This window comes from Ahaetulla prasina, chromosome 7, assembly GCF_028640845.1.
Source record: "Ahaetulla prasina isolate Xishuangbanna chromosome 7, ASM2864084v1, whole genome shotgun sequence".
Taxonomy (NCBI): domain Eukaryota; kingdom Metazoa; phylum Chordata; class Lepidosauria; order Squamata; family Colubridae; genus Ahaetulla; species Ahaetulla prasina.
This window is the reverse complement of record NC_080545.1, coordinates 89,867,710-89,888,169: the sequence shown is the minus strand read 5'-3', so window position 1 is coordinate 89,888,169 and position 20,460 is coordinate 89,867,710. Positions and strand designations below refer to the sequence as shown.

At 42.3% G+C, this 20,460-nt stretch overlaps 1 protein-coding gene across 9 annotated transcripts in view; it reads right to left on the bottom strand.

Annotated features, from left to right (window-relative positions):
• The window catches only part of PDE3A (phosphodiesterase 3A), a 343,124-nt gene that overhangs the window by 11,533 nt on the left and 311,131 nt on the right, over positions 1–20,460 (bottom strand). For all 9 annotated transcript variants that reach the window (XR_009155948.1, XM_058189740.1, XM_058189742.1 and 6 more), the window contains 7 exons: positions 18,064–18,149; positions 17,752–17,921; positions 9,475–9,612; positions 5,617–5,728; positions 4,569–4,682; positions 2,842–3,041; positions 633–836 (listed from right to left, as the gene is read on the bottom strand). Coding sequence is in view for 8 of the 9 variants with exons in the window: in XM_058189740.1 (XP_058045723.1) it covers positions 633–836; positions 2,842–3,041; positions 4,569–4,682; positions 5,617–5,728; positions 9,475–9,612; positions 17,752–17,921; positions 18,064–18,149 (1,024 nt within the window). In the remaining variant the exon portion in view is untranslated. The remainder of the gene's footprint in view (positions 1–632; positions 837–2,841; positions 3,042–4,568; positions 4,683–5,616; positions 5,729–9,474; positions 9,613–17,751; positions 17,922–18,063; positions 18,150–20,460) is intronic.

Sequence of the window (20,460 nt, the reverse complement as noted above, 5' to 3'; positions counted from 1 at the left end):
GGAGTCTGCTGGAGAAAGGCTAGCACCAGGAAAATCTTAATATCTGCCTACCACAGTAGTAGGATTTGACTGACTTTCTTTGCTGGTTTTCTAGGCTCTTGTATAAAGATTTGAACCTTAATAAGACATAGGGTTACAACAAAAGTGCGTATAGTCAAGGCGATGATTTTCCCAGTGGTAATCTATGGCTGTGAAAATTGGACCATAAGAAAGGCTGAGCACCAAAGAATTGAGGCCTTTGAACTCTGGTGCTGGAGAAGACTCCTGCGAGTCCCTTGGACTGCAAGGCAATCCAACCGGTCAGTCCTAGAGGAGATCAACCCTGATTGCTCTTTAGAAGGCCAGATCCTGAAGATGAAACTGAAATACTTTGGCCACCTAATGAGAAGGAAGGACTCACTGGAGAAGAGCCTAATGCTGGGAAAGATTGAGGGCAATCATTGAGGAGACGGCAGAGAATGAGGTGGCTGGATGGAGTCACTGAGGCAATCGGCGTGAGCTTAAATGGACTCCAGAGGATGGTAGAGGACAGGAAGGCCTGGCAGAACGTTGTCCATGGGGTTGCGATGGGTCGGACACGACTTCGCAACTAACAACAACAACAACAACAAAGGCACAGGGATTGTGTTTACCTTGGCATTGAATTTAGCTACAAAATCAAAGTGCTTCTTCAGATCAGTGGCCAAAATGGCCTCGATGACAAGGAACCGGAAATGCTTGAACTCCACATGATCAAGATGGATTAAAAAATTATATTCTGGCCTGGACATGAAAAGATTCCATGCCGCCGCCGCATGATGGTTCTCCAGAACAGAACGGTCATTGTATAGAACGGCCTACGTGCACAGAGAGATGGAGAGAATATTTATTTCCAAAGATCTGAGAGATGGCAGGGCTGCTGAAACTAAATAAATGATATGCATTCCCTGAATTAACCACATTTTGCACGAAAAGGGAATTTGCTTTAGAACTTATTTAAAAAAAACAACAACACAACAGAACAGAATGTTGGCGAAACTCTCAGGAATGAACAACAGTGATCGTGTACTTATTTAATGACGAGGCCAATGTTTTGCATGTGAACATCAGTGGTAGGTTGCCCCCAGTTCGGACCAGTTTTTGTGAACCGGTAGTAAAACTGGAGGGAGGTTCCACCCACCGACCCCAACATCATCAGAAAGCTTCTGCTGCAAACCGGTAGCAAAGGTAAGTAGAAGCCACCCCTGCTGAACATCCTGTCTTTTACTGAACAGTTATGTCCCTAGTGATCCCACGTTGCTATTAAATCCCAAAGGAGAGCATCAGATTTTGTTCTACAATTTTAAAGGTTTTTAAAAGTGATATATGTCATATAAATATTTTAAGGTGTATAACTAGTAGAAAAGGGACGCGGTGGTTTAGTGGCTAAGACATTGAGCTTGTCAATCGAAAGGTTGGCAATTCAGCAGTTCGAATCCCTATTGCCCTGTAATGGGGTGAGCTCCCGTTACTTGTCCCAGCTTCTGCCAACCTAGCAGTTCGAAAGCAGGTAAAAAATGCAAGTAGAAAAATAGGGACCACCTTTGGTGGAAAGGTAACAGCGTTCCGTGCGCCTTTGGCGTTGAGTCATGCCAGCCACATGACCACGGAGACGTCTTCGGACAGTGCTGGCTCTTCGGCTTTGAAACGGAGATGAGCACCGGCACGTAGTCGGGAGCGACTAACACATATGTGCGAGGGGAACCTTTACCTTTACTTTAACTAGTAGAATGTTTGGTGTATCAATATCTAAACTAGGGGTGTCCAGCGCTGGCATCTTTAAGACCTGTGGACCTTAACTCCTAGAATTCCATGCTGGCTGGGGAATTCTGGGAGTCGAAGTCCACAAGTCTTAAAGTTGCCAAGGTTGGATGCCTCTAATCTAAGCAAACATACACACAACCTCCTCCCACCATGCAAATGTGGAGGTAATCCTGCCTCTAAAAAATTGTTGGGCCATTTCTTTCTTCTAGAGAAATCGCCATTCAATTTCTCTGTCCACAAAACAGGTGGAGAATCTAGTCCCAGGAAAGCTGCAGATGGCTTTAAGCTCATGGAGAGCTACGTAAAGGCAGTCCATACTTAACTGATGGAATTGTCATGGGATCATGCCACTTAGTTTCAGCTGACATTGTTAAATGAATTCCACATGGTCATTAAAGCAAGAATGTGGTCACCATTTGAGACTGTCTACCAGCTTCCTACTGTCTTTGTGTGTTGGAAGCCAGTGGTGAAGTTTGTAAATGGTGATCATGTGACTGCTGTGATGTCATAATTGTGAGCCGGTCACCAAGTTCCCAAATTGCAACCGTTTGACCGCAGGGACAGCCTCAACTATGAGGACTGGTTAGGTCTCACTCATTCAGCACCATTGTAACTGCCAATAATTGCTGAGTGAGTTAAGCAAGGATTACCTGAATATGATTGGTGAACTCAAATTTTCACTTTGAACTCAAACTCATCAAATTTTCTAAATTATTAATTGTGTATAGCAGTTTTAGTTGTTCCACACACCTGGTGAAGAGACCGGCTCACAAAAGCTTATGCCCTACAACAGGGATCTCCAAACTTGGCAACTTTTAAGAGTTGTGGACCTCAACTCCCAGAATTCCCCATCCATACTTGGCAGCTTTAAGAGTTGTGGACTGTTAAAGCGATGCTGCCTGGGGAATTCTGGGAGTTGAAGTCCACAACTCTTAAAGTGGCCAAGTTTGGAGACCCCTGCCCAAGAATAAAATTTGGTACTCTGAAAAAAGTGTTACAAGGTTCTTTCTGATTCTTAGCTGTTTAAACAAGGTGTTCCTTTAATCCCAGCCTACTTACCTGAGGAGCACTGGTTGCCACCAAGAAGGCATTGGTTCTCCCTGGATGATCATAGTCATGCATGGCAGCAGCTACATACAGGGCCATCAGTTCAAGTGATGGGATGTTGCCTGCCAAGCACCCATAGTTGTCATCTGTTGGCGTGTACGTTTTTGACAATACGTATCCCAGGTGGCCATGAGTGATCCCACTATCTGAATCTGGGCAGAAAATCAGGTTATTCAAAGACTGCTCCTTACAGAGGCAATAGTTCTCTGTTCTGTTTTGGGCCCACTAGCCTGGCTTAATCAAACATACCATTTTACAAGGGTCTAGTACAGAGGTCTCCAACTGATGGCCCATGGGCTGGATGCATCACGCATAGGCCATGCCCCACAGGTCCACAAAGGCAAAAAAGTCATGATACACCGCGATCCGTCATGTGATGCGATCAAGTTTGATACCTGTGCTCTAATAAGTCATCTCTAGAACTATGTCTAAATAACTCTTTCTATCACCATTATCAAAGAGACACACCTGTGCAAACAGCTGGATGCACCTGGAATTTGACCTACTCGATATATATGATTCTCAGCTGCAAGCATCAAGGAAGCTTGGACAGCAATGATTTATATGAACAGATCTGAACTTGTGGAATGCCGGCCAATTTCTGACAGCTCCAACCAATGTGATCCGTGGACAGACTGCTGGGAATCATCCTCTGCAATATTTGAAGGACCCATGTGTGTCCAAGACCTCCTACAGAACCGAATTTAGAGGTTCTACTGGCTTGAGAGGGGCACGGTGGCTCAGTGGCTAAGACGCTAAGCTTGTCGATCAGAAGGTCAGCAGTTCAGTGGTTCGAATCCCTAGCGCTGTGCAAGGGATTGAGCTCCTGTTACTTGTCCCAGCTTCTTCCAGCCCAGCAGTTCGAAAGCAGGTAAAAAATGCAAGTAGAAAAATAGGGACCACCTTTGGTGGGAAGGGAACAGTGTTCCGTGCGCCTTTGGCGTTGAGTCATGCCAGCCACATGACCACGGAGATGTCTTCGGACAGCGCTGGCTCTTCGGCTTTGTAACGGAGATGAGCACCGCCCCCTAGAGTCAGGAATGACTGGCACATATGTGCGAGGGGAACCTTTACCTTTATCTTACTGGCTTGAGGTCAGCAGCAAGGGCTTTGTGCAGCAAATTGTGGATCGTGTCCCACATATAGGACCCACAACTGGGGATTAGGAGTGAAACGTGCATGCTTAAAATCTCTGTACCTTCCCTAGAAACTTTTGGCTGTTTACTATTGGGAGCACTGTTTCAAAAGATGTGTTCGGTGGACTGCCTGCTCGGTCAAATTCACGCTGAAGGTACAGCCATTACAGAAGTGTCACAGTTATGACATTCACCTGTCCCACAATCATGTGATCGCACTTCGGGTGCTGGGTAATATGGCCACATGTATGGACATTTGCAGTGTCCCATGATTGTCCCATGATTGCATTTTATGTTTTTCCACCCTTCTGGTTTTCAGCAAAACTGCACCCATAGTGAATAATGGGTTCGCAAATATGATGACCAGGCATTCACATTTACAATTGTCACCAAAAAAACAAACAAACCATATTTTTTTCATAACTATCATGTCATATGACCATATTGAGTAGGCTCCATTATGGTGGTAAGTTGAGGACTATCGGTAACAACACTGCACCAAGAAATTCAGGTCATGGCAGCCAGACCTTCTCCTAACATTACCTGAATCACTTGCTGATCCATGGTCATTAACCATAGTTGGGAGGCCAGGGATGGGCTGGGATGAAAGGTACCAGACAGCATGGAGGACATCAGTAGCATGAATTCTGTTATGATCTATCAAGAGAGAGAGGTTTGTTGAATTTGAGGGTGGATTGGGGGGTAACAGCACCATCTAATGGCCACAGATGAAAATGGGGATTTATTCCTGGTCCCCACCTTTGAGAACCAGTCAAACGATATTCGTAGCAATGTTAAAATTCCTCTATGGCATTCTAATATTGGGATGCTCAATGTATTGATTGACACCAAAACTCTCTTCCATTCAGCAGAGTTTGGCAAACATTGCAAACATTGATTAGAACATTCGGGGGGGGAAAATCCCATTCTTGAATTGTGGCTTTATTTATTAGTATTTTCCACCATATATATATATATATGTGTATCTATCTATCTATCTATCTATCTATCTATCTATCTATCTATCTATCTATCTATCTATCTATCTATCTATCTATCTCTATCTCTATCTATCTATATGGTGGAAAATACTAATAAATAAAAATACTAATAAATAAAGCCACAGTTCAGTGTGCTTGCATGTGTGCATGTGTGTGTGTGCGTGTATTACTGGATTTGCTGTTTTACTCACTTTTAATTATTTTGTTTTCTTGTTATGCTCTTATAAAACACATATTGATAGATAAATGATTATGTGACTTTCAAGGAGTTTAATTAAAGTTCAAATAAAAGGTGCTTTAAAAAAATCACAGCTACCATCTGCTACTAGACTTTTTCTTATTCAGAAAAGTAAGTTTTCACTGATGAATTACAAAACCGCCCTTCTTTCTAACTGGATTATTTAAAAATGTGATTGCACTATGCATTGTATAGATTTTGTTTTAATAATAGCCAAAGGTTTGTTTTTTTTTTAAATCTGCTTGGAAGTAATCTTCTATGGACGTTGAAGGAAAACAAGTATGTGCTGTGATAAAAAAAAATAAGAGAAATGGAAAATAAAAGAATCAGCAAGGCATGCTATCGTACTTACAAGGTATCTCTCGATAGCCACATTCTAAGGCATGGAAATAGTTCATAAACTCTGGTATAGGGATTTTGAAAGTTTCAAAGAGACCCATGTCCTCAAAGAGCTTATAGGATACCTGGAAAACAAAATAAAGAAAAGGAAAAGGAACCATCATTCCTAGAACTTAGGCTTGGCTATATTTGATAGGTCAATCTAGAACTTCAGACTATCATCATCAACATCATTTAATAACCCTATAATCCCTTGCAGGCGGAATCTGGGCAACTGAATGGAGCTAGCAGAGCGTTTTAATGGCCGGATGCCTTCCCTGTCACCAATGCGGAGTTTTGTTCAGCAGATATATTCTCAGTGTGCCCAGAGAGAGAAATACCTGCCTCTACCTAGGATCGAACTCACCGCCTTCTGATTGTGAGGCGAGAGCTGCACCTCTAGGCCACCACACCACTCCTAGATCTTCAGACTATCTCCAAGCTTAAATCAGCTGTAGGAGATGACCAGGCTGAGCCGGAGGGAGGGGTCAAGTGTATCATAAGACTTGAATCCCTTCGCACCAACAAGAAATCTAAGTCCAGCCAATCGTGAATGTCGCTGACTCTTATCTACCGTCAATTTTCATTGACTGTTAGTAGCTCAGTAGTTAATAGTTCAGATTCTTGTAGAGTGTTAGCACGCAATAAACCTGTAGTTACTTAAACTCCCTTGCCTCCTGATTTCTTGCGTCTGACACAGTGGTGGGTTCTAACCGGTGTTACCACCGGTTTGCTTCATGCATGCGCTTTGCGCGTGATTGGCACGCAAGTGCTTGCTTCGCTCGCATGCATACTTTACACAAGCGCACTGACTTCCTGAACAGCTCGCCTAACAAATTTCTCACTTAACAACATACATTTTGGGCCCAATTGTGGCCGTAAGTTGAGGACTATCTCAGGGGTGAAATACCTGATCCAGTAGTGATGGTGGTGGGTGGTTCAGAGAACCGGTAGCAAAAATCCCTGCCTTCCCACCCCCCCATGCCCAGCTGAGCCACGCAATCATCAGAGGCTTTTTTTTTTACTTTTAAAAGCATTTTTTCTTTGGCTGAAAAAATGCTTTTAAAAGTAAAAAAAAAGCCTCTGATGATTGCGCGGCTCAGCTGGGATCATCAGAGGCTTTTAAAAGCATTTTTTTACAACCTCTTCGGCCTGGAGAGGTTGTAGAAAAAATGCTTTTAAAAGGCTCCTCTGGAGATCCCAGCTGAGTTGTCTGATCGTCAGAGGCTTTTTTTCTTTTAAAGGCAAGGAAAAAATGCTTTTATAAGAAAACAACAGCCTCTGACGATCAGGCAACTCAGCTGGGATTCTCAGAGGAACCTTTGAAAAGCATTTAAAAAAAATGCTTTTAAAAGTAAAAAAAAAAAGTTGGCCACGCCCACCCAGTCACATTACCCTCACCCCCCAAGCCACACCCACAGAACCTGTAGTAACAAATTTTACATTTCACTACTGGACTACCTGTACGAAACCTTATGTCTGGGCCAATGGTGGAATCCAATTTTTTTTTTACTACCGGTTCTGTGGGCGTGGCTTGGTGGGCATAGTGTGGCTTGGTGGGAGTGGCAGGGGAAAGATACTGCAAAATCTCCATTTCCATCCCACTCCAGGAGAAGGATATTGCAAAATCTCCATTCCCACCCCACTGCTGGGGGAAGGATATTGCAAAATCTCCATTCCCACCCCACTCTGGGGCCAGCCAGAGGTGGTATTTGCTGGTTCTCCGAACTACTCCAAATTTCCGCTACCGGTTCTCCAGAACCTGCTGGATTCCACTCCTGGTCTGGGCTTTGTTTTGGGACGATATACAGTAACACACAAACCTAGTTTTGTGGTTTGTAAAACGGGCTTGGTAACAGGATGGACAGCTTGTGACTGCAAGTGGTCCACAAATCTTAAACCAACTTGTCTTTCTTGAGAGATCCAAAATCTTATTCATTTATATCCCACTTTTATTATTTTTACAAATAACTGAAGGCAGCGAACATGTCCAACACATCTTCCTCCTCCTATCTTCCCTATAACAACAACAACAACAACAACAACAATAACAACCCTGTGAGGAGGCTTGGGCTGGGACAGTGTGACTGGCTCAAGGTCATCCAGCTGGCTTTCGCAGCTAAGGCGGGACTTGAACTCGCGGTCTCTTGCTTTCTAGCCTGGTGCCTTAACCACTAGACCAAACTGCCTCTCACTCTCTCTCACACACTCACATGAGGATCTTGCCGCTTGTACTTTCCTACCTGAGATCTCATCTGGAATATAAATGTCCCACCAAGGTATGATGATTGTGCGATTTTTGAACTATTATTGGATCAAATAAGGGATCATGAGCCACGGTGGCACAGTGGTTAGAGTGCAGTACTGCAGGCTACTTCTGCTGACCGCCTGCAATTTGGCAGTTCAAATCTCACCAGGCTCAAGGTTGGTTCAGCCTTCCATCCTTCCAAGGTCGGGACCCTGATTGTTGGCTGACTCTGTAAACCGCTTAAAGGGGGCTGTAAAGCACTGTGAAGCAGTATATAAGTCTAAGTGCTATTGCTGTTGCTATCAGCTGCAGCACACCAAATATTGCTGATGGGCTGCAGCTGATGCCCAAGATCTGATTTCTTGATTAAGATTGTTGGCTTCCTCCGGGTCAAACAAATTTCCTAGGGAACTAAGCCAAACAAATCACCCTCCAGTCATTACCAAGTTATTATCTGCAGCCACCACCTCTCTGAATTTCATTCCAGTAGGTTTTCCTAGAATCTGGAAACCCGCTGGCCGAGAAGCTGCTATTTTCTCTTGTTTTGCGAAAAGGTGCAGTGAAATTTAACTTTCTTTTTAAATGGAAGTCTGGCTTTAATCTTTCTAGTGGCAGCCTTCCATTCTATCCCCTCTTTTTCTCGGCAAAACTTGTTATATCCCTCCGGGGGGAATTATTAGGCTAACAGTAAGTGAAAATTAAGGCATTATCTAAGCACACAGCTTGCCATGAAGCAGAACGAAGCTAGGGTTTACCCTTCCTACTCACCATTTTTGCATGAAAAAAGAAAATTCTTTTTGCACATTTGCCTGTACTAGAGCCAAAGGTTCCCCGTGGTAGCGCGTGGGCTATTTTCTTTTCAAAACCAATTCGAAACCACCGTTTTAGAAGGAGTCTAGTAGCGCCTTTCCGACTAAAGCATTTTAGTTGGAATTTTTTTTAGCACCTTTGAATAAAACGTGTCGGTTAGAAAAGGTGCTTATCACATTCCTCATTTCTGCTACCATAAACTGACAAATCTCTTGTTCTCCAGTGTTAATAACCTTTATAGCTTTCTTTACAAAATATATTTTGTTTCTCAAAATCCTTCTACAAGGCCCGGATGTACTTCTTGGTGTTTGGGTAATGCTTATTTCCTAACCATGAATCGGCTAGCTCTGTTTTTTTATTCCTGGCATATAGCAATAGAAACTTTGCACCTGAGTTCCAAACCTATGACTCAGCTAGGATTTTAATCATAGCTTATCAGGAGAGCCACACTGGCTGGGTTCGCACGAACCAGAAAGCCGTAATATTTGATTCCCACATAATGCTAGAACAGAAAGAAATACATCTCTGCATTCGAATAGCTCTGGATTAGAATTGGGATTAGAACTCAAGAAGGATGCATTATAAAAAGCAGAACTCTGAGGTAAATCTTATAGAACAGGGGTCTCCAACCTTGGTCCCTTTAAGACTTGTGGACTTCAACTCCCAGAGTTCCTCAGCCAGCTTTGCTGGCTGAGGGACTCTGGGAGTTGAAGTCCACAAGTCTTAAAGGGACCAAGGTTGGAGACCCCTGTTATAGAACATCCAATTTCTTACCTGACTTAAAATCCGACCACATCGCTTGCCGATTTTGTCTACCAAATCGAAGATTGGGAAATTCCAATTGTTTAGTTGCTCCATTAGCGGGTCCAAATTGTCCATTATTAGAGGCTCGGGGGCAAGGATAGGTTTTTCCTGTAGCAGATAACCAACAAAACACATCACAAATGTTAAAATACAACAATCCTATACAAAATGTAGGATTCTTGGGCTTTTCAGTGTTCTTATTCCAAAGCTTCCATCTTGTGTTAGAGATATCCAAGGAGTTACTGTATTTTTTGGAGTATAAGATGCACCAGAGTATAAGACGCACCTTAGTTTTTGGAGAGGAAAATAAGAAAAAAGCTGATTGGCAGGTGGATCGGCCTCCCAGAATACCCCCCATCAGCTGTTCCAAGAGGTGAATTTTAGCAACAGGTTCCTTGGTTGTGAGCTCTGTGCCTTGCTTATTTTTGCTTTTTTTTTCTACCTCTGAAACTTCTGAAACTCCATTTCGGAAAAAGCTTTTTTTTTTTTGCCTCTGAAACCTCCGTTTGTGAAGCTACATTCAGAGTATAAGATGCACCCAGATTTTTACCCTTTTTTGCGGGGTGGGGGGGTGGGGGAGGTATTTCTTATACTCTGAAAAATACAGTATATATGCAAGATTTAGGAAAGTTGTCAACCTCTTCCAATCAATTAGATAAACACTTCCTCATCAGCGCCCCAAGCTGTTAAGATATTGTAATAGAAAACCAGATGGGAGAAGTTAAAATGAAATGAATTCCAACCAATGGGAAAAGCAACCTTTACCAAAAAAAACCCCCAAAAAGTGAACCAAAATAATGTTGTCCAGCCCTCAAAGGTTTTCAGGGTACCATTTCCTGAGCAGGCTAAACTTAGAAGGCTCCTAGTTCTAAACTGGTTTTCCTTACACATGACCTGGGAAAGTATGATATAATCTCAGCTTACAAAGCAAGAACTGAAAGCAACAGCTGACTTGACAGAGGTAATATCAAGCTTCTTGATATTACTTCTGGGTAACAGAATAACAGAGTTGGAAGGGACCTTGCAGGTCTTCTGTTCCAACCCTTTGCTTAGGCAGGAAGTCTTATACCGTTTCAGAAAAATAGTTGTCCAATCTCTTCTTACAAACCTCCACTGTTGGAGCACCCACAACTTCTGGAAGCAAGTTGTTCCACTCATTAATTGTTCTGTCAAGAAATTTTTCCTTAGTTTTAGGTTGCTTCTCTCCTTGATTAGTTTCCATCCATTGTCAAAGGAGATTCTCAGACATCCAGGTCATAGTTGTCCCAAAGGTGCTTTTTTCAAGAGGCATTTGGAAAGTCCAGTTGCTTCTTGAAAATTTTTCATCCATTGCTTCTTGTCCTGCCTTCACGTGCTTTGGACAATAGGTTGACTCCCCCAACTTCTTTACGGCAGCACCTTAGATATTGGAAGACTGCTATCATGTTACCTGGAGTGCTTCTTTCCATTAAATACCCGATTCTTGCAATTTTTATTCATTATTCTAATAATGAACGAATTCTAATAACAGAGAACTAAAATGAATTTGATGCTTTCTCAAGTTTAACGTCCTTAATCATCTCTAGTAGCAAACTTTAAATTTTAATTAGGGTTTCGTTTGGATTTTTATTTTTAAGTGAGCTATCTGAACTCATTGTGTCAAGTTAGTTCATTTTCGCACCAAATATACAGCTATTTCTAAGAGAGAAAATGAGTCTCAGTAAATTGCTTAAACACAGTATGCAAGAACTGTACAGCCATAAGAAGAAAATACAGTTAAAGCATCTTGTTACAATTAGAGAGAGATTTGATCTTCAAATTTGTAATGATTCCCAGAGTTAATTCCTATATAAAAGAGACACACACATTCAGTATCTTCCAGATGTTTTGGATTTAAACTCATATCCGATGGCAAATAGTGATTATTGGAATTGTAGTTCAAAGTTTCTATAGGGCACCTTTCTTATGAAATCTGTCAGACACTATGCTCTCCTCCTTGTTTTGGAAGTTTGTTTATTTTAAACAATATACAGTAGTGGCCAAAATTGTGGAAACCTTTTGAGAAAAGTGTATTTTTGAGGTTTGATGGCTAATAACACCACTTTTGGGGGGAGTTTAAAGTAATCATTGTCCACTGCTGGAATGGCCTGGAAATAGCCCAGACCTTAACTCAATTGAAAAATCTATGGAGCTGACTTGTTAGTCAGAAGCGACCCAGAAATAAAACCCAGTTAATAGAAGTAATCATTCAATTTTGGTTTCACATTATAACAGCTGCAGAACTAAAAGACTTGGTTCACTCCATGGGAAGACATTGTAAGGTGGTAATTTGTGCTAAAGGTTACCCAACTAAGTATTAACTGACGTGACAATTTTTGTATATCTAGTTTTTTCTACATATCTCACTTTTTTTCTTTGTACTGTAACTGTTATTCTAATAGCAAATCCTTCATAAAATTTATTGCATTACATTCTTAATTAAATTATCTCTCCATTGATATATAATTTTATGGTACTTCTCAAAAAAAAAAGGTGGTGTTATTAGCTAGTTTTAGAAAATACACTTTTCCCAAAAGGTTTCCACAATTTTGGCCACTACTGTATGATCATCCTCTTCTTGATTTTGTTGCTACATCAAAATGCAGTATAAACATTGCTGTTATCACCGAGAGTATTAAAAGACCCAAACTTAGTAGCCTTTTACACCTGAAAAAAAGATTAAAATATCTAGCACCTTCTTTCTTTGGAAGATGAAGGAGAATAGAGATGAAGAAGATGAAGGTAACTGATTATTGTTGAAATCTGCAAATAAAAAAATGAAATAGGCAACAAGAGCATCGGAGGTGCCCCCTTTACTATGGGAAAAAACATGAAGGAAGTGGTGAGAAGTTCTCTCTTAAAGCATGTCATGATATGTTCTTTCAGCAGATGGTACCAAGGTCAAAATATCACCCAGTTACCATGTTGGGTAGGGAAATAGGACAGCTGATGAACTTACACTCCCTCAAAGGAAACCCACTGTTAATCCCCCAAAGATTTTCAGCATATAGTTCTTTGATGTCAGTGTCTTGTCCCTTGAACTTTTTGAGCAGAGACTAAGTTGGCTCCACAAAAGAAGACCATTTCTCAACCAACAAATGCTCTGTCTTGCACATTGGCAAAAAAAATCAAAACATTAGATGGACATGACCTTGTAGATGACGCTCACTCTGTCAAGGACCTTGGAGTACTTATTTCTAAAGATCTAAGTGCCAGAGCCCACTGTAATAACATTGCCGAAATGGCATTAAGAGTTGTTAACTTAATCTTGTGTAGCTTCTTCTCTGGAAATATTGTACTACTAACTATAGCATACAAAACATTTGCTAGACCAATTCTTGAATACAGCTCAACTGTCTGGAACCCACACTGCATATCGGACATAAATACAATTGAGAGAGTCCAGAGATATTTCACAAGAAGAGTCCTCCACTTCTCTGCTCCAAATAAAATACCTTATGCCACCAGACTCCATCTGCCACAATGTCCTTCCTGTCAATGTCTACTTCAGTTTCAACCACAACAATACACGAGCAAATAATAGATACCAACTCAATGTAAACCGCTCCAAACTCGATTGCAGAAAATATGACTTCAGTAACAGAGTGGTCAATGCCTGGAATGCACTACCTGACTTTGTAGTTTCTTCCTCAAACCCCAAAACTTTAACCTTAAACTGTCTATTGTTGACTTCACCCCATCCTAAGCGGCATGCATAAGTGCACCAGCATGCCTATTGTCCCTGTTCTAATATTTCTTTTTACTTACTCTTTTCATTCAAATTATGTTTATATTTTTACCTGTTATCTTATATATGCTTGACGAATAATAGAATTTAGAATAGAATAGAATTATTATTATTATTTTTTATTGGCCAAGTGTGCTTGGATACACAAGGAATTTGTCTTGGTGCATATGCTCTCAGTGTACATAAAAAGAAAAGATACCTTCATCAAGGTACAACACTTAATGATAGTCATAGGGCACAAATTTAACACTTAATGATACAGCACTTAATGATAGTCATAGGGTACAAATTTAACACTTAATGATACAATACTTAATGATAGTCATAGGCTACAAATAAGCAATCAGGAAACAATCAATATCAGTATAAATTGTAAGGATACAAGCAACAAAGTGACAGTCATAAGTGGAAGGAGATGGGTGATGGGAACGATGAGAAGATTAATAGTAGTGCAGACTTAGTAAATAGTGTGACAGTGTTGAGGGAATTATTTGTTTAGCAGAGTGATGGCGTTCGGGGAAAAAGCTGTTCTTGTGGCTGAAAAAACAACAACAATAAAAATCCACATTTTCTATACCGAATCCTGTATGTGGCTGATTGTCTATGTTTCCTATTGCAGCCATGTAACAAAATTGATTCAAATTCGGTTGCTGGCTGTTAAAAGTTTGTTATTGCAAAACCCTGGAAAATTAAAATTCACCTCCCACCCGACTGGTGGCCTTTGAAAATGTCACTTTGTCATCCGTCATAGCTGTGGCTGAAAAACTGACACAGAAATGAGCTTTGAAAAACTTCTAACAGAGGGCAGTTTCTTCCAATCTGGTCCCTATTAATTAGTTGCATTAAAAAAAAATATTTTTCCTAATAGATTATCTGCGTTTAAACAAGTATCATCCTGGGGAGAAATATTGAGCGCAGATGTTTAGTGTGTTTGTTCTTGTCTTGAATTAAAAGGAATTTTTATCCTTCCCTCTTCCCTCCAGTTCTTTCTGTTTTTGACATTGGCTTATTTATCTTGAGCGGGAAATAGATGGGGAATGTTGGGATTTTGGAGTTCACAGAAGTTTAGTCTTGCAAATATTTCATTATCAAAGTAGGTGGCACATGGCAGCCGGGGTCATTTGGCTTTGTGTATGGGGCGGTTTGACCTACCAATAAAATTGAATCAATTTTGATTGGAATACTTATATGCCTGTTTCTGATCGGTCTACTGGCTCAGTTGGCTGGATTGTTTCATCTTAGATTGTTGTGTTGAGTTCTCCCCCCCCCCACACACCTTTACATACGTGTTGACTCTTGGATTTGGGATATGAAAGATATGCCTCAGGCTATTTGCTTCCCTCTTTGACTTTTGTTTATTTGAAGTAATTTATAGACAGGGTTCATAGCAAAGGCTAATCAAATTTTTTCAAGGAGAAAACCAAGCCTAGTGAACACCAAGTTCCTAACGTTATTTAGCTTTTGAATCCTGCAGTTTGAAAGATAAATAATCAATATCTATACTTTCAAAATCGCCACCTGGGATTCTTGCACCCTTCCTGGGAATTCATTAGCGAGGCGCTAAATGAGGATATTTATAAGCTTAATTTAGGCCACCTGGGAGATTCTTGAGCAATTGTTCACAACTGTTTCAAATTACTCCCATCTTTCAAATTATTTTTCTCCCGTTTTGACAGTTGGTTTTTTATGGCTGTTGCTTAGAATGTTTCTTTTTGTCTTTTATTTCTAACCTCTTCCAGACCACAACATCCCATAGTATCCTGGCAGTTTACAGTGCAAAAACAATAAAGCACAGTGAGAATAAATAAAGCGATTGAAGCGAGTTAAACATTAATCCCCCTAGGTGCCCAATTCCCAATGGCTATCTAGGTATCTCTGCAATGGTACCAATCTAAATAGCTAACTGGAATAGAAAACGCATCTATGTCTTAATTTTATGCTATACTTTGACTAAGTATAGTCAAAAACTAAGAAGGCTGCCTATAAAATGGCCGGCGCCTGGCCTGATGTTATCCTGTCCCTTTAAAGCAGTCCCTTTATGACCTATAGACTTGATAAGTATTGTATAGCTCTGTATCATCTCCTACAATGGCAAGGAGAACAAACCTGAACACTTGATTATGTAGAAATGGTTTACTCTACACCAGGGGTCTGCAAACTTGGCTCTTTTAAGACTTGTGGACTTCAACTCCCAGAGTTCCTCAGCCAGCTGAAGTCCACAAGTCTTAAAAGAGCCAAGTTTGCAGACCCCTGCTCTACACCAACTAGTGAGTTGGTTTTGAGGGTTTAGCGACATATTTTCCTTCCTTTCTTTTAACCGTATGTCCACAAATGGAATTTTGAAATTGACTATAAGCATGCAGCATGCAAATACGATAAACACGGAACATGTGTTGAAACCCCAGCTTTGCAAACAAAAAACAACAACAACAAAAACAATGGGCGTAATTTTTTCAAATGCTAATGTCAAGACTCAACAGCCTGTTCTGGTTAACAGATTTTCTTAAATGGCATAAGCTTTCTTATAAGCTCAGACGCATGGAGTTGCTGAACTGATTTTGGATTTAAATTGGACTGAGGATGCGGGGGGGTGGGGGGAATGGAGGGGAAAACTGGTCGGTTGTACAGATGAAGGCCATACGTGAGACAAATTATAAATATCATATCAATTGTAATATGTTAAAAACCTATTGTGTTGTTTGAGGCTTCTGGAAAGTCTGAACCTTTTCAGCAGTCTCTCACTCAAATCCGCTGTTAAAAGTTAAAATCATAGGGTTGGAAAGGACTTCTGTGGTCTTCTAATCCAACCCTCTCCTCAAGACAGGAGTCTTATATAGGGGAGGGCTGCTGGGGGTTCGCAGGGGTTCGGGAGAACCTCTAACTAAGATTCTGTGCAGTTCAGAGAATCCCCAAATCCAACTCCTGGCTGACCCCGCCTACCCCGCCCTGCCCCTCCCAGGAGTCCCCACGCGGCTTGTTTTGGATGCAGGTAAGTTCAGGGTGCGCGTGGAGGCTTGGGGAGGGAGAAAAACGGGCCAACTGGAAGTTTGGGAAGGCCAGAAACAGGCCCGTTTCCAGCCTCCAGAGGGCCTCCGGAGACTGGGGAGGCTGTTTTCACTCTCCCGGAGGCTTGAGAAAACCCTCTGGAGCCCGGGGAGGGCAAAACACCCCTCCCCCTGCTGTGGTGCAGGAGGCCAACTAGGCCACGCCCACCATGGCCACACCCACCCAGCAACCGAGAAGAGAACCCCTTGCTAAAATTTTTGAAGCCCACCCCATTCTTATACCATCCCAGTCATTTTATATTACATAAAATAAAATGAATAAAATATTCATTTTATGTTAATTCTATTCTTTTTATGTATTCAATTCATGCTTATATATACATATATATATATATATCAAAAGAGCCAAGTTTGCAGACCCCTGGTGTAGAGTAAACCATTTCTACATAATCAAGTATAAAATCTAATATGTACTCGACAAAAATAAATAAAATAAAATAAATAAATGGTTGTCCAGTCTATTTTTGAAAACCTCCAGCATTGAAACACCGACAACCTCAGGAGGCAAAGCTATTCCACTGATTAATTGTCCTCACTGACAGGAAATCTCTCCTTTTAGGCTGGATCTCTCTTTAACCAGCTTCCACCCAGTACTTCTCGTCTTGCCCTCTGGTGCTTTGGAGAATAAGCCAATCCCCTCTTCTCTGTGACAGCCCCTCAGGTGCTGGAAGACAGTTATCATGTCCCCCCACCCTCATCCTTCTCTTTGATTAGACATATTTAGCTCCCTCAAATGTTCATCATATGATTTAGCCTCCAGACCCTTTCTCATCTTTGTTGCTCTTTCCTGCTTTCCAGTTCCCTTCCTCCAAAATGGCTACTTTGAGATCTCTAACGCAGGGGTTTCCAACCTTGGCAACTTTAAGCCTGGTGGACTTCAACTCCCAAAACCCCCCAGCCAGCAAAGCTGGCTGGGGAATTCTGGGAGTTGAAGTCCACCAGGCTTAAAGTTGCCAAGGTTGGAGACGCCTGCTTTAATGGACTGTCCTGGCAGGTTGTAATGATGTGATATTTACTTTGTTCTTGCTTTGACTTCCTGAAGTCAAACCTGCATACCAGACTCTTTTTCATTTTTTGGCTACCATGGACTAAAACAACTCTCCTCTTCCTATGTCTACATCTCCTTCTAAAGCAGGGGTGTCCAAACTTGGCAACTTTAAGACTTGTGGACTTCAACTCCTAGAATTCCTCAGCCAGCTTTGCTCAGCCCGGCCACAAATTCTGGGAGTTGGAAGTCCACAAGCTTTGCTGGCTGAGGAATTCTGGGAGTTGAAGTCCACAAGCTTTGCTGGCTGAGGAATTCTGGGAGTTGAAGTCCACAAGTCTTAAAATTGCCAAGTTCAGACACCCCTGTTCTAAAGCATTCTCAGGTACATTAGTGAGGTCTTGGTTACATTCAACATTTGAATGGGATACCTCCACAGGCAGCAAAGGATGCAAAATGACGGTCTCTGGGGCAAACGTCCGGCAGGTCGGGCCCGCCTGGGCCTGCTCCTTGGCGCAAAGTGCCTCGTCTTCATTCTGCACAATGTCACTGCTGTCGCTGTTATTCGTCTCGTAGTCGGAGGTGGCCTGTGCAGGATCATCTAAAATGAAAAGCCAACTGCCCGTTACTGCTGTTAGGACCCAACTGAGGACAAAGTCTCTTTCCTTGAAACAACCAAAGCAGATTCCCCTCAGCAATTCCATCCCAAGCTCGAGCTTCAGGTACCGTAGGTGCCTACTTACCCGTCCTGTTCAAAGTATGTGTGGCCCCATCGTTCCTATCGAGCATTCCTTCTCTGGGATCTGTTTGGCTGTATGGCCTGCCACAACTGGAAAACAGATGGTACGACAGAAATTTGGTCAAACAGTGGACAAGCGGTAAATGGATAGAAGGTGATCTATTATGAGAAGTAATGTTGTGACCCAGGCCCAAGTAGGTAGTAGGAAACTTAGTCCGTGAAAAAACAAACTTTATTCGAACAGCTGAGAATTACTTCATTCCCAGAGTAGTTCAACTAAATTAAAACAAATTCCTCCCAACACAAATTCCTCAGTCCTATCGCAAACCTTGGTCCAATTAGACAAACTGCCAAAGGCCTTTCTTGGCAAACGTTCACAAGTCACCAAAAAAAAAAAAAAAGGGCAAGACGTAGATGAAGCAGAAGATGAAACTACCAACGTTATTTTCCAGAAAAGCCCAAACGCCGTTGCTGGTCTATTTTAAGCCTTATGGAAGGGGCCAATCATCTCTTGGCCCTACTCCTGAGTTGTCCTCTTTGCTTGAGCTGCTCTTGCTTCTGGCAGCTCTTCTCATGCGTGCATTAGGAACAGGCGCCTCCTGTTCCTCTGCCTGACTACTATCAGTCTCTGGAGGCTCTGGAGTCTGCACCTCACGCCCTGATGGCCCTGGCCCCACCTCAGCCTCATCGCTGTCTGACTCCGTTGCCAGCTCCGCAGGCTGCTGGCGGACCACAACAAGTAACTGATGTAACTGCACATTCCTTTTCCTGGTTCCTATGTGAAAACAGATTGCTTGATTAATGCTCACTCAATGAGCAGAGTTGGGTCCATGCATATATTTTTTCCCACAAGTGGGGGAGAGGCTGGTTATTCTATACACCCATAAATCTGTTCTCGTGTCCTCATTAGCCCGCATTATTTTCCCCCCCAAAAGAAATATGTAGGAAACCACATCGTTTCTTTTTCACACACGTAATTTCCCTAACATCTGGATTCTGTACCCGTTTACGGTATCTCCGTTGGCAGACAGTCCTATCCAACATACACACCAGTCTGAGATGGTTCCCAGTGCACGCAGTTTTGAATGCTACTTTTAGACTGGACAGGATTGCAAAATTGAGATTCTGCATGAACCAAAGGATAATTGTTCCAATCTGCCTCTTTAGCGTGAATTAAATCAGATTACTTCAAAACGTGGAGCAAATGGAATTTTTTCCCCTATTCCTGGTATGCAACACATAATTGATATATAACAGAGGTGGAAAACGGTTTTACAGTTAGGGGCCGCACTTTAAAAAAAAACAACACTTGGCATCCAGGGATTGTAGAGGATGTGGTGGTAATAAAAAAGCCTTTTATATACACTCTCACACCCACACACAAGTACACGGAGCTGTTGATGGAGAGGCAAGGCAAAAGAAAGAAAGACGGAAAAGCAAAGGTGAGAGACAAAACTGTTCTAGAAATGAAAACAAGCCCTTGACTCACAAAGAATAGTTTCATTATGAAACCCACCAGGAGGAAAACAGTCAACACCATTTCTTGTGGACTGAACTTGAAAGAAGACTCATTTATAATAATAATAATAATAATATCAGAGTTGGAAGGGACCTTGGAGGTCTTCTAGTCCAACCCCCTGCCCAGGCAGGAAACCCTACACCATTTCAGACAAATGGCTATCCAACATTTTCTTAAAAATTTCCAGTGTTGGAGCATTCACAACTTCTGCAGGCAAGTCATTCCACTGATTAATTGTTCTAACTGTCAGGAAATTTCTCCTTAGTTCTAGGTTGCTTCTTTCCTTGATCAGTTTCCACCCATTGCTTCTTGTTCTACCCTCAGGTGCTTTGGAGAACAGCCCGACTCCCTTTTCTTTGTGGCAACCCCTGAGATATTTGATGACACTAGTACAGGGATGTCAGACTCAAGGCCCGTGGGGTGTTTAGATTTGGCCCGCAGGGCCGCCCTGGAAACAGCAAAGGAGTGGCCTGCGGTGCCTCAAGCAGCTCTCCCAAGCTCCATTTTGGCTGGCAGAGGATTGCAGGAGGCCGTCACAGCCGAAAATGGAGCTTGCAGGGGCCGCATGCAGTCCTCCCAAGCTCCATTTTGGCTGCAGAGGGATGCAAGGAGGCCGTCGCAGCCGAAAATGGAGCTTGCAGGGGCCGCATGCAGTCCTCCCAAGCTCCATTTTGGCTGCAGAGGGATGCAAGGAGGCCGTCGCAGCCGAAAACAGAGCTTGGGAGCTTGTTTTCACTGGCAGAGTGCTTGGCCCCACAGGCACCTCCCGACATGACTGACATCGAGCTGGCCACACCTGCCCTGGTTACGCCCCCCCTGCCTCCCCCAAAGTCAAACACAACCCTGGAGCAACCCTCAATGAAATCGAGTTTGACACCCCTG